This window comes from Astyanax mexicanus, chromosome 3 (assembly GCF_023375975.1).
Source record: "Astyanax mexicanus isolate ESR-SI-001 chromosome 3, AstMex3_surface, whole genome shotgun sequence".
Classification (NCBI taxonomy): Eukaryota; Metazoa; Chordata; class Actinopteri; order Characiformes; family Acestrorhamphidae; genus Astyanax; species Astyanax mexicanus.
Genome location: NC_064410.1, coordinates 13441217 through 13467670, shown reverse-complemented (window position 1 = coordinate 13467670; position 26454 = coordinate 13441217). Strand labels below are relative to the sequence as shown.

The window sequence follows — 26454 nt, the reverse complement described above, 5'->3', positions numbered from 1 at the left end:
TTTTTTACTTTTACTTGAGTACACCGCACACTTCTTAGTCATTGTGTTGTCCATGATGGAGCTTTTCAGTCATTTAGCCAGAAAAAAATCTGTGTGTTGGGCGGTGTAATTAATTTGCATCAAAACACTAAAATCAGGTTACTGATTCCAAACTAATTGTGTGCCTTAAGGCTTTGATGTTAACAGCCCTGAATAATAATGATTATATTTTCTGAAAAGTTCTACTATGTTATTAAATAAAGAATATTTATGATACTTAAACTACAGTGAAATCTACAATGAAATTGTTTGCAACCCCATCAGCACAAACATCTTTTTTCAGTTTTTCAGTGTCAACTTACTGATCCAATGTATTTTGAGTCTTGTGAATAAGTTTATAATTGCTACCATCAACAGATATTTTTAAGTTAACGTAAAAACATAAGTTTCTTTTTATATAAACAAACATACTAATATTATGTTTGTTTATATAAAAAGTAGTGGTTTCAATCGAAAAAAAATAATTTGATTAATCACAAAAAAATTCTGTGATTAACTGCGATGAATCGCAATTGTTTTTCTTCAGACGTAAATTATTATAGTGGATATTTGAATGTACTTAAAAGAATGAATGTATGAAATGTAAAATGCAATTATATGTATATTAGTGGTGTCAATTAAAAAATGCTATATACTATATACTTTTTGTTTGAGGGGAGATAAAAATCAACGCAGGGTGCTGGAGAATGCATGATAAATTGGACTGTAAAATTGGTTGTGTGGATTTCTGAATTCGAACTTAATATTTAAAAAATATCAGAGATGAGGAGCAGTGCAGTTCAGGAGTGTGTGTGTGTGTGTGGTGCGTGTGTGGGTGTGTGTGTGTGTGCGCGCGCGTGGGTGCAAGTATAAGTAAGAGAGAGAGAGAAAACTCTAAACGGGTCTGAGCTGGAGGTCTGAACCAGAGTGTTACTGCTGGACACCGTATGAGCGTGCTGTTCAGTCCTTTAGCCAGAAAATAGATCAGTGCGTTGGACGGGGGCGGGGCAGATTAAGGCAGAAGTAGGGGGTCAAACTTGGTGCCTTAATTAACTGGCGTTAAAAAAATAGTAACGCGTTACTGATTCAAAATTAACAGCGTGTGTTAACGTTTTAATGTTAACAGCCCTAATAAAATGATTTATATAAAAATAAGAGACCACTTAAAATTATATGTTTCTTTGATTTACCAAATATCACAAGCCATCAAACCAAACTGAATTGCTTTTTTTTGCACCAAGAGTTGCATAAAGTTATCCAAAAGCAGTGTGTAAGACTGGTGGAGGAGAACATGCCAAGACCAAATATTGATTTCTAAACTTGTTTTCTTTGCATTATTTGAGGTCTGAAAGCTATGCATCATTTTTTTTTTGCAAATCAATGCTTTAAATGACAATATTTTTATTTGGAATTTGTAAGAATTGTTGTCCGCAGTTTTTATAATATTATTATATATAAATAAATATAATTATGTCGAGTATTATTACATTTATTTATATAAAAAACTTTATATAAATAAGAGACCACTTAAAAATGATGAGGTTTTATTTTATTTTACCAAATTGAAAACCTATGGAATATAATTAAGAGGAAGATGGATGATCATAAGCAATCAAACCAAATTGAACTGCTTCAATTTTTGCTCCAGGAGTTAAATAGCTTTAACAGCTATTGCTTGCAATGAGATATCTTGCTTTAGTTTTTTTTTTTTTTAAATGTTATGTTAAACCAATACTATAATCACACTTGTGTGATTATAATTTTGAATATGTTTTTAATGTTCAGTTGGACAGCTCACACAAATATACTTACATTATATTAGTATACTCAGTATAAATGTAGAGCAAATTTAGTTTAAATTTTGATAAAATTTATATCATTTTAATTACAAACAAGTAGTAATTAAGTACAAATTAGTTGTTCCAAAATAACATAACTTAAGTACAGACCTATTTCAGCGTAATTTATATAAACTTTTTTTTCACAAGGGTACAAACTGGAGATCTTCTGCTCATCTTTGCTCCTCATAGATTCAGCCCTATGTGGATACTGGTTTTCTGTGATGATTAAAATAATATTTTTAAAATCACATTATTATTTATGGAATGTTTTGCAGGCCTAAAATGCAGGGATGTATGTACCATAATAAATTAAATTATGATGACAAGACAAAATAGAAATTAAATATATATATTTTTGAGAAAAGGTGTTTTTATTTAAAAGGATATTATTGATAAAAACCCAAGAATTTGGGTTAATATTGTCTGCAGTGAAATAAATGTCTTGAAAAATACAAAAACACTAGGATTTTCAACAACATCCTACCATTTTTTTATATTTGTTTGTATTTAAATGTTTTTTACTGGATTAAATGATTTTTGGGGATGATTTTCTCTCAGTAGTCTAGTTATAACCAGCAATACAAGGGCCCAGGTGAAGGTGCATGGGTTTCATTTCTTTTATTGTTGTTGTTGTGATAGAATAATGTTTATGAGTTTGTTTGTCTACATGTATCTCCAGCATTTTTGTAGTTTTACAAATGAAAAGAAATCGTCTTTGCTGTCTCAGTAGATTAAACTGTCTTCTGCAAATGGGAATTGGTAAGTGCATTTTCAGTAAAATTTCTAATTTGTTGTAATTTCACACTGCACATAAAGTATACTTGTGTAAACATTACGAGAAGAAATGTTACTGTGATTTTTATGCTGTATGTTGAAAAAGCTGCAGACTGTTTATTTATTGCACTGTAATCATGTAATCATGTGTGATTTATTTATATAGCCTTTTATTATTTTTTTTTATTTAGCTATTAACCAGTGTGCCTAGTGAATAATCTTGGAACAAAGCCTTGTTTTGTTTAACATGTATTAAGTAGTGTCATAAGCTCACATTTCAAGCTCTCACTATGACATGTATTTATCAGGTAAGTACCTTATCTCAGGTAAGAGATTGTGTCCCGCCCTTTATGTTAAATAATGCACAATAAAAAGGACCTGCAGGTGCAGCATCTCTACGCCCCTGTATAACTGCAGCAAAAGAGACAGAGAGAACGAGAGAGAAACACTGAAGCTGAATGGAAGTCTGCTCTTGTTCTACTTAGGTAAGACTTTTGTTCATTATGCAGCTTATTTTCTTCACACAGTGTCACTGTGTTTTTTTACTTTTTGTTTTTTAGTTTGGTAGTTGGTTTTTACATTGTATCAGTTGATTTGATCAGTAGATCAATAGAAATTGTACAAAATGCATTTTAAAAGTTAAGAAGGCTTTATTTTTTCTTCTGTTAAGTTATTGAAGATAGTCCTGCTGCAGGTGATAACTGCACACTGCATTTGTGTTCACTATGACCTCAAACACTTAACTTTACTGCACTGGATATAAAAATAAATAAATAAATAAATAAATAAAATTCCAAGCACCCATTGTTTTTAAACTTTAAACCACACAGGTGGCATTTTTGTCCTCACTGGTGTACCTGAGAAACAGTTTAGCCAGTTTACATTGCTTTACATGTAGTTTCTAAATAGTAATCCTTTGCATTTAACAAAAAGAAAAGAACCACAAACTAATTGGCTGGGAAAGTTATTTGCAGACTGCTTCTACAAACATTAGTGAAAGAATGGGTCGCTCTCAGGAGATCAGTGAATTCCAGTGTGGTACTGTGATAGGAAGCAGCACCTGTGCAACAAGTGGAAGAGACTGGGAACAACAGTAACTCACTCTGTCAGTGTAAAATAACAGAGTGGTGTCAGTGGATGCTGAGGAGTATAGTGCACAGAGATCAAAAACTTTTTATAGAGTAAATCAGACCTCCCCAAACTTCATGTAGCTTCAGATTAGCTCAGAAACAATAGAGTGTAGAGAGCTTCATAGAATTGGTTACCATGACCGAGCACCTTAATCCATCACCGAACACAACACTGGCCAGCGAATGCTTTTCGCAAAATAATGTGTGTGTGTATGTTTGTGTAAAGGTGTTCATGCATGTGATTAATCTGGAAACTTTAAAAATGAATGTCATTTTGTTTTAATTCTGTTTTATTTATGTAAACACAAACACATTTTTGCTAATAATAAATTCAGAAGATAGATTGTGATTTCTGAATCAGTTTCTCTGATTTTGCTATTTATAGGTATATGTTTAAGTAAAATGAAAATTGTTGTTTTATTCTATAAACTACAGACAACATTTCTTAGAAATTCCAAATAAAAATTGAGAAAATGAGAAATGGCTGAAATAACAAAAAGTTCCAGGAGCTTTGAGACCTCAAAAAATGCAAAGAAACAAGTTCATATTCATAAAGATTTAAGAGTTTAGAAATCAATATTTGGTCGAATAAACCTGGTTATTAATCACAGTTTTCACCTCTAATAATGTTATGTGTTCAATTAGAACAATAACATTACAAAACCCTATTTATACACTATCAAATCTAACCTGAGATATTATAATAATAATAAAAAAAAGAATTTCTTGAACACTGCACTTATTTCTTATTTGCTTTTTCCAAGCTTTTTTTTAATTATTTGGAGTTGTACGCTATTGACTCATTTCTACAGTTTTTATATCTACCTGTTTGGGAGTTAAGATGCTCCTGCTCAATTGTTTCCAAATAGATAATATACAAATCATCATGTTGTTTTGTATTTATATTTAGCTTTTCTTTTACAGGGTAAAACTCCTTGGCAGTAAATCACAATGGGGTTTCTAATCCCACTGTGTGTGCCCCTGCTGCTGCTGATCAATGGTATGATCTAAAACTCACTCACTGTACACTGAGGGAACAATATTTAAATATCTGGTTTAGATACAAATGATTTGGGTCAATATTTGATTTAAAATTACTAAAAATATTATTTCTTTCACAGGAGGACTGATCAAAGGACAGACAACAGGTAAACGAACCAAATATGGCCTTTCGTAGACTATATAGTTGCATTTTTTATTTATTTTTAAATTAATATATGTATATACTATATGGCCAAATATTTGTGGTCCCTTCTTGAAATAAATGCATTTAATTATTTTAAGCAGAAACAGAGATATTACTTCAACAAAAGCAGGATAACAACTAAACCTGCGATTTTAGAAGAAACAATTAATTAGCATACCATACTGTATTTTAGCAAATTAATATTTGGCAGTTTAGCAGAACATTTTTTTTACTATAGTCAAAGAGATATTTACAATAGGACAGAGGTCAGATTTATGTTACTAGAATTAACATTAAAGAAAACACAATCTATCCACGAAAAATGAAAATAAATAGTGCAGTAACCTGTTTGCAGGTGGATGATGATTGTTTTAAAATATTCCATCCCCGTGCATTAACATGTTACAAGAATTTGAACAATGGTTATACATGAGAACAAACTGTAGAGGGAAAAAAAAATAAAAATAAAAAAATTAAGGTGTCTCCAATTTGCGCATATCCCAGGGCATTTTTTTTATTTACATTTAACCTAACCTACATGTTTATTGTTAACATTTAAAAATAATTGAAATAATCATGTGCCAACTTCCTTTTACTGGAAACCACACTGTGATCTATTATCTCCCTTTAGATGACTTTGAAAGGCTTTTGTAGATCACTGAACCTTTAACGTCTTCTGTTTTCTCATCACAAAAAAAGATACAAAAAAAATAAAACATTCTTGTAATGTCTTACCGCCAACAAAGCCTGTTAGTCTAGTCTGGCCTTCCATTCATGTTATTGTTAGGTTATCAAAAAAAGAGCAAAACAAGACTAACCATATTAAAAGTTTACAAATGTTAAATATGTGTTAATTGGTAGTTATTAATTTAATCAGAAACATATTAGTAATCACATGTAATGAACAAGTGAAACAGTGACATGTTGCTTTCTAATTAGAAATCTCAGAAATTTGAGTGATACTTGAACTATGATATAGTAATATTGATTTATGACTGAAAAACACATACATTGGCTATAGGCTACACTACACAGAAGTTGTGTTGTCCAATAAATCAGTAATTCCAGATGGAACAAGTTGGTAATGAAAGTGTTAAATCATTGAAAGTTGTACATGAAGTTGTTACCATTTTATTGCTCAATCCTAGGAGAAGCAGAGGATGAAAGAGGTGATAATAGGCCAAAAGCCCGTGGAAAACAGGTGGGCAGGGAGAAAAGAATCAGGTAGAGATAAAAAAATAAATGGCCAGGCACAGGAAATAAGATTTAAAGGGAACAGCAGAGAGTAAATTAAACAGGTTAGGTAATCTGTAGGTAAACTATGATTATTTAGTGTTTTGCAGAGGAATGGAAAGTGTGAAGATGTACTTGAATCAAGGCGGCAGGTAGAAATAGAAAAAACTTGTTAAGCAATCAAGGCCACTGAGTAAACTGTGGAAGCAAGAGAGTGAGACAGAAAGAGAGGGCATTGGATTATTGCAGGACGATTTGAAAAGAAAGTTAATAAGATTGTGGAAAGCAGAGTCTATGAGGAAAAGGAGGAAGAAGAAGGAGTGTGCTAGCGCAACATTCTTTAGAGATCTATTTAGGTCAGTTAAGACTCTTTACTGTTTATTAAGGAGAAATCTGAAAACCTAAAAGAGGAAAAGAAGGCGTTAGAAGAGCACGTTCAGAATGTTTACACAGAGGAGGAAAAGGCAAGTGACCTGGACCTGCCAGCAGACATCCCATCAATAGGTGATATACAATGCAAGTGAGGTACAGGAGGTTTTACGATGTGCAAAAGCAGGCTCAGCCCCAGGACCAAATTATATTGATAATTAGTCATATTACCAACTTGGTAATTCCACTGATTCCATTCTGAACACCCCATTAACAAGTCCTTTCTGGAGCTAAGAATGCATTGTACCGTTTAGTACAGAGATAGCTTCCAGAGCCATGTTTGGAAAAGCCTGTGACATATTTATGTTTAACAATATAATCCTTATTTTAAAATGTAATAAATCAAATCAGATTTGTTTATTCAGCACTTTTTACAACTGATGTCCCACAGAGGTACTTAGGGTTCTAAACTTGATCAAGCTTTGTGTATCTCTTGATCCTAGTCTACAAACTAGCTTTGGATATTTGAAGAAACATCAAAGCACTGTTGTAAGTCGCTCTGGATAAGGGCGTCTGCTAAATACCATAAATGTAAATGTAACATCAGCTTTACAGAATCAGGTAGCAGGGCTGAGAATAAGACAAAACAGAAAACACAGAACTTTTAACCCCCAGTGAGCAACAGTGGCAGGAAAAAAACCTCCCTCAGGGCAAAAGGATGAAACACTGGTAGTAACCAAGGCTCTTATATAAGGGGGACCCAAGGTCATTGCCAGGGTATGTAAAGAGCCGAGACTTAGCCCAGATAATTATAGGAATTTTTTCATCCCATTTAATATGTAGTTTTTCTTTTTTATTTAATGTATGGACAGATGAACAAAACTTTAAATTAGCATTCTTGATTGTTGCTGTCAAAAATCATTTAAATAGAAATAACATATTCAAACTAACACTGCTTTTAACGAAAAAATAAAGTAACAATCTGTAGTAAAAGTAACAATATCATAAAACATTCCTCACATTCCTTAGTATGAACATGGCCCAGAGATGTTTCCCTGGAGATTCAAATCTTCATTTTACAAAACACTCTTAATAATGCATTTTTGTTTCAATTCCATTTATTCCAATTTTATACTTTCCAAATTATATTTGTTTATTTGTTTACGTTTTTCTCTAAATACGGCAACACACCTACCTCATACAATTAACCAAATACCTTTTTTGTATAAGCCATGGTTAGCAATAGGTTACAGGCTAATAATACTCCCCTCTGAATGGCGAAATTTTCGGGGCTATAGCCCTGGAAGCCCAGGCCAAGCAATGTCCCACTTCAGCTACTTATAAATGAATGATACAAAATCATTATACATCCACATAGGTGTAATATATTCAGATTATATTCAGTCAAATAGCCACGACAGCAATGGAGGTCATGCAAACTTCAGTATAGTTAGTTGGTAATGGAGGGTAAGCAATCGGACGATAGGCAGCTGATCTGTGTTGGGTGATTCATTTTAAGTGAAAAGATATGAAGGCATTTTCACTTCTTAGAAAAGACAATACTTTAGAAAATATTTCAGTTTGATTTCCACAGCTTTACTTGAGAAAGTGTCAGAACATCATGTGCTTTTATTCCTGTAAATCATGTGATCAGATTTTTTGATTTACCCTCAAGAACATCATAGGAATTTTATGAGTCTTTAAGCATCAATGCATCAGATTAGCATCAGTGTGAAGTTGGAACATTGCTTTGGAACAGGAATGTGAGTGTATGTTTAGATAAAAAACAAAAGAGAACCTGTCTGTCTGCTGCACCCAGAGCATAGTTACTATTGTAATTCAATCATCAGTTTGTGTTAGACTCTGGTCACAACAAAGAAATGAAAGCACTCTTTTATCTGGATTTGGATATATGCCCAGATTTAATCGGGCTATAGCCACAGAACTGAAAGTTACTGCCATTCGGTCAGAATATTATGACCACCCTATTTTTTCTTTAAACACTATCCATCTTTCCAGCTCAACTGATCATGTACTACAATTTGTAGTTCTAACACTTCTCTGTATACTCTATTATTTTCCTCTCATCCTGTTCTTTTATAGTCCTGACCCTACATGACCACCACAAAACAGCTATTATTTGGAGTTGGTTTAATTAATGTAATGTAATAAACCTTTCCTCAAGCTGATGCTACAAACAGAACAGTGCTGAATGTAGGCTACATGTACACTGTGTGAGGTCAGGGACCCAGCTGCTCCAAATTACATTAAATCTAAATATAAAATAATCTTTAGTGTCTTCAGAAAGTCATTTGAAAACTTGAACTAGTGACTGAAGCTTTAAAGGCTGCTGGTCAATGAACAGTATGTTTCATCTCAGGTTTTTACACTCATATATGTTTTCTGCACCAGTACTAAGAAAGAGCACATACTGTATGTGTCTGTGGATGTTAGGAATAAATAATCTATTAGCAAGAAAAGTGTTTTCTCAATGCCCTTTTCTCTCAGCTGATTTCAGTGTGCTTGATTATGATCCTTGCAACAACTACACTGATCTGGACCAACCCTGGAGATCCAGTAATGCAGCTGGATCAGGATTTTGTGATCATTACTTTGACTGGGATGGATGGTACCGTCTGCTCTATTATGGGATGAATGTCCGCATGTCAGAGAGCTGTGTTCCTGCATACAGATGTGGCACTTATTACACTCTGTGGCTCAACGGGCCTCATCCTGACATAGAGGATGGAGTGGTCACTCGCCAGGTCTGTGGAAATGTAGGATTTGACTGCTGTTACTTCAGTTCCACCACAATACGAGTGAAAGCCTGCCCAGGAAACTTCTACATCTATGAACTTGTCAAGCCAACGTTCTGCAGTGCTGCATACTGTACAGGTACGCTCTTTACTCTCAACTATTATGTTCATGGTTTTATTTTTTGTCTAATTTTTTGGAGTATTTCCCTTCCATTTAAACCTTTTACCCAAAATGCTTTGAAACTTTGATTTCTGCAGATACGAGTACATTAAACATGACCACTTCTACAGCGATGCCCCTCAACACAGAGTCTGTTGATTTTCCAAGTAAGAATTGCACATGAACACAACAAAGTATATTTTTGAAGCTAAATATTTGTCCTTACAACAAAGTTTTGTAAATGCATTTACATATACATATGGGGAGTAGTAGTAATCATATAACTACTACTAATGCTAATAATAATAATAATAATAATAATAATAATAATAATAATAATAATAATAATAATAATAATAGCAATAATAATAAAATAACAATAAATACTGTAAATAGACTACATTACTATTTACCTTGTTTTAACACTTTAAACACACAGGGTACATTCCTATATACTCACCTCTGAATGGAAAATAGCTAGCGCTGCCGTTAGCAGCTAATGCTAATGCTGCTTAGTACTGGAGAAACTTCACTGAGACTCCTTTATAACTCTGGACTTCAGCGGAGTGAATTTACTGCTCCTTAATGCACCTTGTTCTCTCCGCGCCCATGTTGAAGCGAGGCTTGGGGGTATGTTTCTGAAACAGAACTTCCGAAGCAGTGAGGGACCCAGCAGAATATTCTCAGTTTAAATGGCAGCACCTGTGTGGAACAGTGAAAACAGTCAAAAAATGGGCAGCAAATAAATGCAGAATTCGGCAAGCTGTTTTACTAAAAGACTAAAGCAACTGGATTGAGGTTATGTGCAGGACATGGAAGGTAGCTAGGTAATCACCTTTGTTTGCTGTATTGAAAACAGTTACAAACTAACTTACTGGCTGTAGAATAATAGGCCTACCTTGTCTAACTACAGTCCTCATTACAGGCTTCACTGAACTATCTATCCAGGCAAATAACGTGGGCACATCATCCTTCTTCAAACTTTCACTTTTCAACCAGTGTCTTAAAGAAACACTTTTATAAAGTGCTCCGAAATTACTTTTATCTCCAAGTTAATCTGTTATATCAAATCAGACATAAACAAATGCTATCATGACCGTTAAATGCCAAATATAGTCAAGCTAAGCCCCACCCCCCCCCCTCATTTTGATGTTAAATCAAGAAAATAACCAGTTCAGGCTAAATTATGCTCATAACTGGAGAACTGGGTTTAGATAGCTTGCCGTCTCTCTGCTAACGTGCATCTGGTTGGATTGGCTGGCTGGGTAATATTAATATGGCTAGCCTTAGCTAGCTAGCTTGCAGAGTAACACACATCTTAAATTGAAATTGTGATATCTACTGAGTTTGTGAATCATTCACAGTGAAGTACGGGATCTTTGGGGAAACTATGGAAGGTTTACTATGGAATTTCTTTCTTTTTGAAGAAGTGCATTTGGGAACGCAGCAGTAAGGCAGCATTGCTAGTACCCTGTGGTACATTGCTGCTTCTGTCCCCCACAGCCTTGTTTTGATAGATGTAGGTGAATAAAGAGTATACCTGCCTCATTAGTGCTGTGAAAGACTCATTGCCAGTTATCAGTAAAGCTTGAATGTCCCCAAGGTTAGCACAACAAAGAAATTAGTTTTAGGGGGCAAATATGTTTTCCCTTAATAAATGAAACTATAATTTAAAAACTGCTTTTTATATTTATTTAGGTTGTTTTTGTCTGAAATTAAAATGTGTTTCTTAAGCATTATACATTTCAGCCTAAAACAGATGCTGCATGCTGCAGTATTTCTCTTGGGATGTTTAATGAGTACTTCTGGTGGAATTATTAATGTTTCCACAGCAACCAGTCCATCCACCGCCACCTTTGACCCCTGTGACAACTACACTGTTCTTGATGATGTCTGGAGAACAATGTACAGTTACTACGGCTATGGATACTACACTTGGGGTTATTCCAGCTTCTACAGTAGTCATGATGACACCACTACTGAATGGGACGGCTGGTATCGACTGTATCTTCAGGGTGAGAATGCACAGATTCCTGAGTGGTGCGTGTACTACATGACCTCTGGTGGTTACATCCCACTACTGCTTGGTGGCTCCCATCCTCTAATAAAAGACGGAATTGTAAGCCGAGAAATCAATGGCCCATACAACTATGGATACTACAGTGACCAGTGCAATTACTACAGATCCAACCCAATTCAAGTGAAAGCCTGTCCAGGACATTACTATGTCTACAAACTCGTCAGGCCAGATGTGTCCATACCCGCACCCATATACACTGCAGGTACAGTATTTTTACAGTGTCAAAGTTTTAATTTTATGTTGGCTGGATGGTGTTAGTAGAGTCAGATTCCACTAGACTAAATACTATACCATTTGAAAGAGAGCAAAATAGAACACAGTTCTAAAGTGATTAATCAATATGTACAAAGTTTTTAAAGGATTTCGCTAAAACTTTATAATAAGGGTCACAAATAACAGTACAACAGTAGTGAACATTGTTAAGATATTATTTATATATAGAACTTTACCAAAATATGATACTGATTATAAGCGCTGTTAAATAATATACCCTTACTGTAAAGTGTTACACTTTATTCAATTTTTATTATTATTATGGAAATAAAATTGTTAAAACTGCAATTTACCCCTTTATTTGCACTACAGTTATTTTAAACACTCCCAGTTACGACCCCTGCAGTAACTATGTCTCCCTGGATCAACCCTGGAGAGCCAACACTGGAAGTGGAATGGGAATTTGTGACAGAAACTTCAACTGGAATGGCTGGTACCGGCTGTTCTATTATGGGATGAACATCCGTATGTCAGAGAGCTGTGTTGATGTGAACAGATGTGGTACTTATTACACTCTGTGGCTCAAAGATCCTCATCCTGAGATAGAGGATGGAGTCGTCACTCGACAGGTTTGTGGAAATTCAGGATATGACTGCTGTAACTTCAAATCCAACCCAATTAGAGTAAAAGCATGTCCAGGAAATTACTACGTCTATGAGCTTTTGAGTCCCATGACCTGCAATATGGCCTACTGCACAGGTACTAAATTTAATATACAGAAATATATTCAACACATTGTTCTTGTATGTAAATATCATCGCATTGTCATATCTTTTCCATGGTTTAGATGTCAACACCATAACTCAAACTCCTGCTCCAACAACTGTGGCCAGCAGTGCACAACCTAACATGACCCTGGGTAAGTTGCCATAAATGATTAGATCCTAGTATGAATGTATGGAACAGGAAATGTATGCAAAATATCTAATATGGGTGTTTTTCCGGTTGGCTAGTACAAAGTGACCTCTAGTTACTGGTGTGTCTATTCTTGAACAAACTGTCAGAATGAGGCTGGCTCCATGAGGCGACTCAGTTCCAAATAAATGGTTCGACCTTGCAGTTTAGAATGCACACAACCTGAGAGAGAGTGAGAGAGAGAGAGAGAGAGAGAGAGAAAGAGAGAGAGATATAGAGGTGAGCAGCATGGCATATGTACTTCATGTAATGCAATAGATTGTGCCTCTTCCAAGTACAAATAATACAGTGGTGACAATGAGAAATATTTGAGACTTTAGTGCGCAAACTCCAACTGCATGCAAGACTTCTCCTGGTTTCCTTTACAAAACACAAAACAAAAGGAAGAAACTGCTGAAATGGCTCACAATTTCTCTGCTCAAAGAAAGTGCAAGATCCCCATCTGGTGGTGAGTATTGCAACTAAAAACAGGATATGAAAGCTAAAGATTCTGTTGGAAGAGGGATAATTAAAAGTATTGGCTAAAGTAACTGAAATAAATTGTGTATACTGGAAGAGTTCCAGAATAAAAAAAAAAAAATAAAAAAAAAGAAGATTGGAGGCATCCGTTTGTCTAGGGCCTCTCAGGGTAAAGATATCAGAAGTGACTTTTTTCTGAAAAGACTTGACTTTCAGAACATTTCAGACATTGCACTTGCACTTGACTTAGCCTACAAGACACACATGATATTAAAGAACATGCTGAGAAACAAAGCAGTGAACAAATTATTCAATACTATAAGCAACAGACGACAACACAGGAAAGGTCAAAGTTCATGTCACAGCCAGCGAGATGATTCAAGAGGAAAGCAATGCACTAAGATGAAAAAAAAATCTATGTAGTAAAGATAATCATCAGCCAACTGAATGTCTGGCATTTGAAAAAGGGGTGTAAAAACAAACAGAAAAGGGACAAAACTCAAATGTTCACAGCAAACAGAGAAATGGGTGAGGATTAAGATTATTTACACTTCTCAACGAAGAAAATATGGCATTTTTTAAAGACGGATTTCAGTAAGTGTTTAAGAACTACATTCTGTGTAGTAATTACACACTATGATATAGTGAAGCCTCTCAGGCTTGCATGTGATGCAAGTCCATATGGTGCTTTAATCCAGATAAGAACAATTTATTGCTTTCGCACCAAGAACTTCTTCATCAAGTGAGAAATATGCTCAACTTGAAAAAGAAGCATTGAGCATAGAGTCAAGACATTCCATAAATACCTGTATGAAGGAAATACATGCTTCTGACCAATCAGAAGCCTCTTTTGACCATACTAGAGGCCAAATCTGCAGTTCGCCTATAAGAGTTCGCCTATTGGCATATGACTGACATTCAGTACAGAAGTTCCAGTGATCATTCCAGTGCAGACGCCTTGTCACATCTCTCGTATAAACATTACACAAATGACAGCACAGCTGAGTAGTGTTCTTTGTTTCTCATGTAGATGACTCTTTGCCAAAGATATAGTAGAAGAGGTATAACCCACTCCTCTCAACGTCCTGGACCTGATATTGTCTGAATGGCCAACGTTTGTGCCAAATACAGAATTAAAACCATTCTATACAAGAAAGAAAAAGACCAGGAATGTGTTCTCTGTGGGTCAAGGGTTATCATTTCACCGAAGTTTAGGCAATGGCTGCTGTCAGATGTGCGTTATGGCCATCCTGGATGAAGAACATGGATAAAGGCATTAGAGCAAAGTTCCCTGTGGTAGCCTGGATTAGATCAGGAGCTTAAGATATATGTTAGTCAGTTCAAAGCATGTGAGATCACACTAAACAGACCTGCAGCAGCTCTTCATCCATGGTCATGGGCTACAACACTGTGGGAACGGATAATGAAATCAACAGGCAGCACTACCTGCTGGTAGTAGATGTCTTTTCAAAGTGGTTGGAAGTTTTGCCCATATAGCTGACAATAGCAGAAAACCCTCCTTAGAAACCCCTTTGCAATTTCTCAAGAATAATGGAGTCTGTCATGTTCTCATGCCACATTAGCATCCTGCTTAAAATGGAGCAGGAGAAAGAGCTGTACAGACATATAAGAAAGGCCACATACGACTTACAGCACAGTCAGTGTCGCACCATCAATGGCTTGCTCAATTCCTGTTTACATGCAGAAATACAGTTAGAACATTATTTAACTACGTTTTTTTCTCCAGCCACACCCAGACCTGATTACTGCCAGACCTGTTTTCCATCAAGAAATTACTTAAATAGAACCAGACTGACAAAGTGAAGTAGACCAAAAGATACTCAAAAGCCAGACATCCAGCCAACATCAAAAGAAATTTGGGACAAATGAGGTAGAAAGTAGTTGAGATCTATTGGTCTGGAAAAGGTTATAAAGCCGTTCTAAAGTTTTGGGGCTCCAGGGAACCACAAATGGCGACTATTACCTCCAACAAAGTGCTGGTGCCTGAGCCTGACCCGGAGCCGGTTCCTGCGAACCTTTCAACAACCGGCCCGTGTTTTCACTGCTTCAAGGAGTCACTCACTACATATGTAAATGTGGGCGTAAACAAAAGTCGGGGGGGCAATTTGAAAACAACATGGCGGACCCGAGCTCCTTTTAAAACTTTTGCTGCTGTCCTCGGTAGACCACTGTTGATTAATTTTCATCATTTAGCTGCTTCTGCTGCTCTTAGCTGTGAATGGAGGTGAGATTTGTAAACAACTTTGCCCCGGAGACGCTTCAGAACAGCAGCGTCTCAATTTTGCCAGAAAACACCTTGATGATCCCCAATATTCTGTGGATGGATGAGACAAATGTTGAACCTTTTAACACCACTAAATCTGTGTCTGTATTATTAGGCACAGCCCTTGGTCCTACCAGCTACATAGAGTTTAGTAATAAATGTGAGAGCAAATCGTTACTGTCCAACGAAAAACATGTATCTAAGCTTTACAGGAGAGAGAAAAAACCTTCTCAAATTTCAATAGAAGTAAATGTAAAAAGAGTTTATTTCAGTTTGTATGTTGACACAGTGTAAGGGACAGTTTGTATATTCAAATTATGTACTAAACTAAATATTGACAAAAATGGAGATACTGGTTTTTCATTAGAAAGTGAGGATATATGAAGAAAATTAAGGGAATGTATATTTTCTACAGCAGGCAATGTCACCAGCTCCATGTTTGACCCCTGTGATAACTACAACGTCCTTGATGAGTACTGGAGGAGCACTAAGCGCTATGACACTGGTCATGATGATACGATTGTTGAATGGAATGGCTGGTATCGGCTCTTCCTTCAGGGAGCGAGCGCTCAGATGCCTGAGTGGTGTGTGAGCTACATGACTTGTGGGGGTTACACTCCACTTGCACTTGGTGGTGCTCACCCTCAGGTTCAGGATGGTATCGTCATCAGAGAAGTCTATGGGTCCAGTGGAAGTCAGTGCACAGCCTACAGATCCAATTCAGTCCAAGTCAAAGCCTGCCCAGGAAATTACTACGTCTATAAATTAGTGAAGCCTGATGTATCAGTCCCAATGCCTTCATACTGTGCAGGTACTTAATGATTTTTACTCCATGAGAACAATAAATTAAATCACATTTAAAATAGTGTTAAAGTGCATATTTTTATTAAAATGAAATAAATAAATAGTGAATTATTTCTACCAACAGTAACTGTTAACCACCCCAGTTTTGATCCATGTAATACCTACACTGCTCTGGATCAACCCTGGAGATCCAGTAATGAGACTAACCTGAATATTTGTGACCATTACTACTTTAACTGGAACGGCTGGTATCGACTGTTCAGTCATGGGATGAACACTCGTATGCCGGAGAGCTGTGTTGATGTGAACAGATGTGGCACTTATTACACTCTGTGGCTCAACGGTCCTCACCCTCAGATAGAGGATGGAGTGGTCACTCGTCAGGTCTGTGGAAATACAGGATATGACTGCTATTACTTCAGAACTACAACCATTCAAGTCAAGGCATGCCCAGGAAACTACTATGTCTATGAGCTCGTCCGGCCAGATTACTGCAACATGGCCTACTGTACAGGTATACATCTTAAAAAAAAAACCTTTCTGATATTTCACCATTGTGTTCATTGTGTTAAAACTTCTACTTCTTATTCTTTTCAGATGGCAGCTACATAACACCAACATCAGCTCCAGCAATGCCAGTCACTCCTGAAGATTTCAGCATGAACAGTGAGTGTTTATGGAAACTCAACCATCTTTATTAATTTTATAGCTCATACATAAATTTAGAATAAAATAAGTGATGCAGGTGAAAGGTCATTGATGGTTCAGGGACAAAAAGTTGTTGTTTTTGTGTTTAATAATATATTTAATTTAATTTAAATTTAAATGCTTACTGTTTCAAGTGTGATACAGTAGAGCAGCATCAGTTTAATCAACCATGTCCAACGGGCCAATCCAAGGACAGACGCAGATACCAATTAAACAATTTATTAACACAGGGATAGTCTGAGACAGGCAGGGTCAGTATCAAAATGACAACGATAACAAACAACATACCAGAGTAAGAAGGCAGAAGGGTCATACACGGTAAATCCAAACAGGCAGAGGTCAAGGCAAAAAGGGGTAGTCTAAATACAAGAATATGTTGGCAATGGTAAACAAACGGCAATGGTAAAAAGGGCAAGGCAAGACAAAGGTCAAAAAACACAAATAGGAGTCGCAACAAGTACGAACGATCAAAAGAAACACTTTGTACAAGAGCTAGCACGCTAGATTCAATACCCGGCTAGGGCACAAGGGAAAGAGGGGGGGTATTTATACAAGGCAATCCAGGTGTGAGCAATCAGAAGCTCGGCGAGTTTGAACGCCGTAGGGTCACGTGATCAGGGAAGTCTGGTAAGTGAGCATGCTGGGAAATGGAGTCTTTGTTGTAAAGTACAGTCTTGAGCAGGCAGACTGACAACATTAGGACTGACATCAGATTGTTTTTGGCTTTTGAACAAATAAACTATAAATAAAATGAGAAGATTTAATTTAGACTCAAGTGCTAAATAATCCCACAGTATTATTTATTAAGTGCTGGAAAGACAGGTCATGTTAGTTATCTCTGAAATGATCTGTGCTATTTGTGAGGTTTGGGAAAACTGAAATAATTTCTATTTCTGCAGCTAATTTTACCACAGAGTACAGTTTTGACCCCTGTGAGAACTACACTTCTCTTAATGATGAGTGGAGATCTACTCAGAATTTCTATGGCTACAACAGTCATGACGACACTCTTGTGGAATGGAGCGGCTGGTATCGCCTCTATCTCCATGGTAACAGTGCTCAGCTTCCAGAGTGGTGTTCAAACTACATGGCATGCGGTGGTTACACTCCACTTCTGCTTAACGGCTCTCACCCACGACTTCAGGATGGAATTGTGACCCGAGAAATCTATGGGTCACGTGGTGACCAGTGCAAATACTACAGATCCAACTCAATCCAAGTCAAAGCCTGTCCAGGACAATACTACGTCTATGAACTTCTCACACCGGATGTTTCGATCCCCATACCAACTTACTGTGCAGGTAATATCTCTTATTTCCCTTTTTTTCTGTTACATTCAGTATGTGTTACTTACTGTAGTCAGACATGTCTTTAATTTAATTTGACAGTTTTATTTATTATTCGCTTTCTGTTTCCATGACAGTTAGTTTCAGTATCTCCAGTTATGACCCTTGTACTAACTACACCTCTCTCGACCAACCCTGGAGAGCCAGTAATGCCACTGGATTGGATATTTATGACAGTAGCTTCAACTGGAATGGCTGGTACCGGCTTTTCTATTATGGAATGAATATCCATATGGCAGAGAGCTGTGTTTCTACATACAGATGTGGGTCATATTACACTCTGTGGCTCAATGGTGCTCACCCTCAGATTGAGGATGGGGTGGTTGCTCGCCAGGTCTGTGGAAACATCGGATCAAGCTGCTGTCACTTTGGTTTTCATGCAATTCAAGTGAAGGCTTGCCCTGGCAACTACTATGTTTACCAGCTTACCGATCCGAAGGATTCCTACAACAACTACTACTACTACTACTACTACTACTATTACTACAACTACTACTACTACTACTACAACTATGACACCTACTACTACCATAACTACTACTGGAGTCCCATGGCATACTGTACAGGTACAACATTGCTTTTTTACTGAATGAAACTCTGATTTATATGATAATATTAACATTCTACCACTTAATTGTCTCTGCTCAGATGCCAGCAGCATAACCCCGATCCAAACTACAGTGACTACAGGCAATGAATCCAGTATAACAATCAGTAGGTTTAAAGGTTTTATTCAATAAAGATTTTACCATTCAACTTATTTTTTTATTTTTATTTTTAACATTCATGAACACAGGCTCAAGTAATTAAAACATTGTTGCTTCTGTGGATGTGCCTGATTGAGTCCATTTGAATATTACTAGTTCATCTACATTCAGAGCTCTACTGCTAATACTATAAAATAAATGCTCCCAAACAGAAATCTAATTTAATTGAATCTTACATTGCTTCCGCAGCTCCATCACCTTATGATTCTAACTTTGACCCCTGTTACAACCACACTGTTCTCAATGAAGACTGGAGGAACATATACTATTCCTACACTGGTCATGACGACACCACTGTTGAGTGGGACGGATGGTACCGGTTTTATCTTCAAGGAAGAAATGCTCAGATATCTGAGGGATGTGTGAGCTACAGAAAATGTGGTGGTCACACTCCACTGGTGCTTGGTGGCTCTCACCCACGAGAACAGGATGGCATTGTTACACGAAGTGTTCTGGCGTTCTCTGATACCAACTGCAATTCAGTGTCCCAATCCAAACCAATCCAAGTGAAGGCCTGTCCAGGACATTACTATGTCTACAAACTCGCCAGGCCAGATGTGTCCTATGTAATGCCAACATACTGCGCAGGTACATTAATGATATCGCTCTATTTTTATTTTAAAAGCAAAGGATAAAAAGGTAAACTGCTAGATGTAAACCAGATCACAGTATGTACCAACCAAACTAGACAGAGATAACACAAGGAAAAAGCCAGATAAACTTTTAGCAATCTAGTGTATAGGCAGGCCATCAACCGTGCAGTGTGTAGCTTGATCTATGGTGTTTCAGTGTGTGTTTGGCATTGTAAGGACACAAAAAATACACGGGTCGAAACTCACAAAAGGCATGTAATAATTATCTTAATTAATCATGGGTGTGTTTTGGGCGTAAGGTGAAATAAAGCAATCAGAGTGTCACTTGCCATTCCATTTAAGAGCCAAGTGTGCTCTGACTTCGGCAGATTGGTATTTTAGCGGCGCAAGGCTTTTGTGTGTCTCAGCAGAGAAAACTGACCTGCTCGTTCACACTGCGTAAGCGGGTCATTTACAGACAATGTTAATTGCTGCGGCACTTCCATGTGTATGTGTAATGAGTGGGGATGTGCATGTGCTGATGGTTGAGTGTGGTCAGGGTTTTAATTAGTCAGTGGTACACCTGTGTTTTTTTTTGTTGCCAAGATAGAAATATGCCAGATATTTTCCCTGAACACACCTTACTTCCAAACCAACCATGCCCATCAGTGGAAATATATTCCTTAAACTCCATTGCTATTTAAATGAGGCAGGTGCCAGGCATAAAAAAGACTATTGGAAGGGTGTAAGATAGCAATGAGCATTCAGTTGCAACCAAGAAACCAAACAACCAGAAAACCAAACAAGAATACGAATAGGTGTGATTAAAAACAGTTGATGTTGATTAATAATCTGGTGATAAGAAAAGGGAAAACAACATTAGTTTTAAAAAGCACTATATAAAAGGGAAAACAGTTTATGATTGGTTGTAGGAGACTGTGGGAAGTGTATTGATTAAACAGTGGCAGAGAGAGAAGCCAAAAGCGTGACAGAACACTTTGACACTGAACATGTATGGCAGTAGTTATTTTGTATTAACTAGGGTGACCAGACGTCCTCTTTTTCCCGGACATGTCCTACTTTTGAGACCTAAAAAAATGTCCGGGGGGAATTTCAAAATGGTCCGGGATTTTGTTTGACTGCCCAAAGGACAGTGCATTGTGATTAGAATTGCCACGCCGTTCCATTCCACTCCATTCCAGGTTTCTCTGTATCGCAAATTAGTCACGCCCTTCTCCTCAAATCTATCTACTTTGCGTTGTGTGTCTGAAGAAGAAATCGTGGGCTTGCCAGTGTACCCCCGAGTGTTTACAAGCCAAAGCACATGTGTGTCCGCCGGTTCTACACCCTTTCTCTGCGGGGTACGTTCAGTGTTGAGCAGCAGCAGCAGACCGGCAGGCTTTTGAGGGAGGAAACGAGGGACAGACTGAGCAGAAATGTGTAGCAGGTAGTAACGTTAGTAAAGTTAGGATTACACAGGGTGATGGAGGTAAAGTTAGCTCTATTACATGAGAATGATGAGCAATGACTGATAAAACAGCAAACGGTCAAGAATGAGAAGTGCTGGATGAGCAGAAAGTGTATATTTTAGGCTACATCATTTTATTTTAGATATTTAGGTTAAAGGTGTGTTGAAAGGCTGCATAGTGTAGTTTTGTAGCCTCTATGCTGTGGATCAGCATGTTTTAAAAAGCACTAAAACAAGTGAAATAACGTAAAAAGTGTTAAAAATATAAAAGTAATATTAGCAAAAGGTATGCCCACACTGAATAAGAGTAAAACAGTGTCAAATGCTTTTAAGACATAGTTGCGTTGCATGAATTCATAAAGCAGCCCTGTTTGTAGCTTATAGCTGTTATAGCTGTTTAAAGGAGGAAGCACCTTTAACCTAAAGAATTAGAATTGAGCTGTTATATCACAGAAATTCAGGACCCAAATCTGGTCACCCTATATTAGCAACTTGAGCTGGTATTAAGTTCTCATCATGTCTCATGTTAAGATGTCTTCTGATTTACAAACACCTAATCATTGTTTTCATAGAGCAGGAACATTTTTAAAAGTACAATTTTATGTTTTTTTTGACAGTGGCTTACGATTACCCAAACACTGACCCCTGTGATAACTACAATGTTCTGGACCAGTCCTGGAGAGCCACAAACAATGCAGACCGGAACTATGACTATTACTATTGGTGGTGGTACGCATGGTGCGACAGCTACACAAGCTGGAATGGCTGGTATCGTCTTCTGTATCACGGCAATAACATCCGGATGCCAGAGTCATGTGTTAATCAGGGCATGTGTGGCACTGATATCCCTCTCTGGCTGAATGGTTCTCATCCTCGACTGGAAGATGGAGTGGTCAGTCGGCAGGTCTGTGGGAGCTGGTACGGTGACTGCTGCTATTTTAAATCTTACCCCATTCAAGTGAAAGCTTGTCCAGGAAATTATTATGTATATGAGTTTGTCAGTCCAGTCACCTGCTCATCAGCATATTGTGCAGGTAAATATGATGATGATGATTATTATTATTATTATACTGTCATAATTTTTCTTTCAAATTTTTATTTCCTTATTTAACCTTTTTCTGTAGGACTTTCTGCAGGCAAGAGATTAATTAACTTCTTTCTCTTTATTAATGACATGATCTTCACTGGTATCTTTGTGTGCATCTGATGTAATGAGGTTAACTAAACTCAACATTCACAAATGATTATTTATTATACAGTGTGAGAAAATCTCCTTCTGAACAGCCAACACATTTTTAAGAACATAAGTAACAAATCACTTGTGTTTCGTCATTTTTGTGATCGAGTCACAGTAATATTAATCTCTTAGAGATTCAAATTGCTCTCTGAAGGAGCTTACCAAAAAACACAGTGCATCCAACTAATAACAAAGATTTCTCCATCTTTTAAGCAGCAGTAAAACATAATCGCTGATTTAATGCAACATGTATTACAGGGTCTGGAGAAAGATGTAATGCGGATTTTAACTTTAAAATTGTTCCATTACAGATGTTGCACATATTACTATGACTGAGGCCCCCACTACAGGTAAATAGATTTTTTTCTGACATCTTTAGTTAGTTGGTTTCTTATTTGATAAGATTGAATTCTTTTGGGATACTGACCGCAGATTGTAATATAATAAATACATACAGGACCACATCAACAATGCATTCTGAACATTTTCTCTTTTTACCGCCACCATCCCCCTCTTTGTAGTACTAATTCAACTTATTTAGTGTCTATACAGTGTTATAGTTTCTGTGGTCATTGTGCATATAATAGAGACATAATCATATAAGCAAAATTATTGGCAAAAAGGGCGGGGTGACCTTTGAAAATGAAAAAAATAAACAACAAAATAAACAAAGGGAAAACAAAGAAGGGGGGAGACAAAATCTTTAGCTTTAAAAACAATAAAGAGAACATTTTTACTTATTAAAGTTCAGATTTAGTGTCTTGTGTTGTATAAACCAATATACACATTTTTCTACAAAAAACCTTTGTATCACCTACCAACTTTCACAAGACAACCACATGCCTTATACTGTTCATCTCATGCCAGCAAACAAATAAACAAAGCATGGATTCTACAAGACCTCTGAATGTGTCCTGTGGTATCTGGTACCAAATTCTTTAAGCCCTGCCCATGAAAATTGTGATGTGCTCCATGAGTAATGGGCTGCCATGACCTTGTTGCTGGTTCACCAGTTGTCCTTTTTAGGGTCACTTTTGGTGGGCTTGGACCACTGCATAGCAGAAACACCCTGCAATACCTGCCTGATGTTTTAGAGCTGTTCTAACCTAATGGTCTAGAACATTAATCAAATAAAATGTTTTTTTATATAGTGCTTTTTACAACTGATGTTGTTGCAGAGAACATTGCAGGACAGAGAATCAGACAAAATATTCAACATACAACACAGAAACACAATTGAGTGACAATTGAGGCTTTAAAACTCCCTCAGAGCTTGAGGAGGAAATACACTGGGAGCTACCTTGTACTATCACATGTACCATCATATATATAGCTAATATATAAGGGGGACCCATCCTCCTCTGGTCAGACAACTTATTAATGCATGTAAAAAATTCATTACACATCTATATAGGTCTAACATATTTAGGCGAATTGCTACAATAGCAGTGGAAGCAGTTACAAAATTCATTGTTGGAGTTTGTATAAATTTCAATGTAAGGTAATAAGTAATGGAGAGGGAGCACAGAGGCTGTTGGCATGAACTGGGCAGTGGGCAGCTGATACAGCTGATACAGCTGTTACATTTTGGTTCTGGTCAAAGTGCTTCAGATTCTTTGCTTTTTTTATAATTCCAAAGCATCAGCTTGAAGCAAACTGATAAATAATGTCAGTCTTTGACAGGTTGCTAGTCATAAATATTATTAGATCTCTCTTATTTAAATTCATGTGAAAAGGTTCGTGAACAATTTACTGATTCATTATGCTGTGTTGTAAGTGTTTACTGTGTTTTACTTCTTTTCGTCTTTCTTCAGCAATGGTGGACCCCTGTAAGGAGCTGAACTGCACTGCAGACGAGTGGTGTGGGGAGAGCAATGGGGTCTATGGCTGCTTCTGTAATGAGAACAATCCCAGACCAGGCAACGACTCTTATGGTATGAAGACATTTTAAGATGTGGGCATCTACAGATGTTCAGTGCCCTTTAAATGCCTGTTTCGCCTTTCACTGTTCTTTCTTTATTTCAGACTCCAAAGAAGAGTGTGAGAGCAGCTCTGGCACCATGTCTCTGTCCCGCTGTCAGCTCTTTGAAGCTGGTTTCTCTGCTGACCTCCTGCACCTGAGCGACCCCAACTGCACAGGGACAATCCAGAACGGCAGACTGGTCTTCCATTTTAATAACGATGACCATATCTGTGGCACCAGTCTCATGGTACAGTAAATAATATCCATGTAGACTTTTTAACATTTTATTTATGCTTAGTGACACTTTAAGCATAAGCCTGCAGATCCATTCTTCCTTCTAGGCATGCAAAATTGCCAATGTCACTGCCAGCAGCAGAACTTCAGAGCGTGATGAATGCACTCCCTTGCCTCACAGTTTTGCAGAATTTTCAGAAACTTCAGTTTTTCAGTACTTTCTAAAATTATGATGTGGCTTGCCTAGAATGTTGTCTAGATGCTGTGATTTTTTTTTTTGTTTAGTTTAACAATGCTCAATTTAAGTAAGCGTGGATTAGACCAAGCGGTTGCACTCAAGTTACCGTATCCACAGGCCAACGGAACCCACTTCATCTATGAGAACACTATCCAGGGGGGAGCAGACTCAGGAGGAGGACCCATCCACAGAAAGAAATATCTAGAACTGCAGTTCTCCTGCATTTATCAGATCAGCCAGACACTCTCCATGGACACCGAATTGACCCCTCTGCAGAGGTAGGGGAGCTGCTTCCTGGGCTCTTATAAATCAGCACTGATATCCTACTAGTTTGAACTGATGAATGCTTTTTTTACTGTATTGTTAACAGTGAGGCAAATTTATTTTTATTTTTGCTGTTGACTAAAACCATTTGGGGTTAAAATTAAATGATGAATATGAGACAAACACCAAACATATCAGCTTTTATTTCCAGGTATTTCCATCTGGATCTGGTGCAAAGTTAAGAAGATAGCACCTTCTGTCTGAACCCATTACTGTCTGAACTACATTGCCCAGAATGCACCACACACTGACATCACACCCAACCCCAATCACATGACACAGGACATGATACTTCCAGGAAACAGGTCACCTGAATACTAGCCCCATAAAAGGGGCTCATTTGCTTTTAGTCCTTGATGAGTATTGACAGTTAATCCTCGTACAATGTGTTTTTCCATTGTCTGTGTCACTATCATGTTTTGATCTTGCTTTGTATTACCAACCTTGATTTTTGCCTGCTCTTGGAATATTATCTTGCCGTGTTTTGACCTCTGGACTGTTCATCTGCCCTAGTTTTGTGTGTTAATAAAGTATATTTCGATTTTCACTAACCAGATAGCAGATGTAGAGCTATTTAAAACTGGTTTAGCTAACCAGAACCAGCTAATCAGTCAGCACCAGCGAACGTTCACTGGTGTGACCCAAGCTATCTGCAAACTTTATTTAATAAAGTATATTTTGATTTGCATCTGTGCATGTCTGAGATCTGCTCTATCATGACAGCTTCCAGACCCACTGACAACACTAAATTGTTTTCTTCCTTTGTCATGCTCTGTGCAGGCTCTATGCAGGCTCTGTGCTGCTCACGTCAGCCTCTTTCAGCTATTGCTTGTTTTGGGCTTAATTCCATCAGTCTCTTCTTTAGCATGTAAAATGAATGCTCTGTAGAGTTGTACGTTTAAGGAGGATCTAAAACCTTTCACTTCCTGCCTCTGTTTCACTCCTTTGTTGTGTTGGCACTGTTTATTGGGTCATTATCTTGCTGCATGGTGAAGGAACTCCCAATAAGTTAGGTTGCATCTTTCTTTAAATTTCATTGTACATTAATGAAGATAAATAAGCCCGTCCCAATAGAAGCCATGCAAACCCAAGCCATGTCACAACCTCCATTGTGTTTCACAAATGAGCTGGTATGTTTGGGGTCATGAGCAGATCCTTTCTTTCTCCAAACTTTAGCCTTTCCATCACATAGACTCATCATTCTAAAATCAGTCCATAGGCTTGTCTCTCTACTTCTTAGCAAATTACAGCCTGGCCACCCTATTCTTCTTACTGATTAGTGCTTAGGGTAGTGCTTTCGTTCATACCGTCATCT

The 26454-nt window shown here is 37.2% G+C and overlaps 1 protein-coding gene across 1 annotated transcript in view; it reads left to right on the top strand.

The window, feature by feature from the left end:
• Nucleotides 1-2999: 2999 nt before the first annotated feature.
• The window catches only part of LOC103044390 (uncharacterized), a 29699-nt gene continuing 6244 nt past the window's right edge, over nucleotides 3000-26454 (top strand). Inside the window, exons 1-20 of the mRNA XM_049476097.1 lie at nucleotides 3000-3118; nucleotides 4688-4763; nucleotides 4885-4911; nucleotides 9060-9446; nucleotides 9566-9634; nucleotides 11300-11749; nucleotides 12133-12519; nucleotides 12608-12679; nucleotides 15894-16289; nucleotides 16407-16796; nucleotides 16880-16948; nucleotides 17890-18291; nucleotides 18414-18902; nucleotides 18985-19050; nucleotides 19293-19691; nucleotides 21761-22177; nucleotides 22692-22730; nucleotides 24195-24314; nucleotides 24406-24590; nucleotides 24933-25093. Coding sequence (XP_049332054.1) covers nucleotides 4715-4763; nucleotides 4885-4911; nucleotides 9060-9446; nucleotides 9566-9634; nucleotides 11300-11749; nucleotides 12133-12519; nucleotides 12608-12679; nucleotides 15894-16289; nucleotides 16407-16796; nucleotides 16880-16948; nucleotides 17890-18291; nucleotides 18414-18902; nucleotides 18985-19050; nucleotides 19293-19691; nucleotides 21761-22177; nucleotides 22692-22730; nucleotides 24195-24314; nucleotides 24406-24590; nucleotides 24933-25093 — 4574 coding nt within the window. The 5' untranslated portion in view covers nucleotides 3000-3118; nucleotides 4688-4714. The remainder of the gene's footprint in view (nucleotides 3119-4687; nucleotides 4764-4884; nucleotides 4912-9059; nucleotides 9447-9565; nucleotides 9635-11299; nucleotides 11750-12132; nucleotides 12520-12607; nucleotides 12680-15893; nucleotides 16290-16406; nucleotides 16797-16879; nucleotides 16949-17889; nucleotides 18292-18413; nucleotides 18903-18984; nucleotides 19051-19292; nucleotides 19692-21760; nucleotides 22178-22691; nucleotides 22731-24194; nucleotides 24315-24405; nucleotides 24591-24932; nucleotides 25094-26454) is intronic.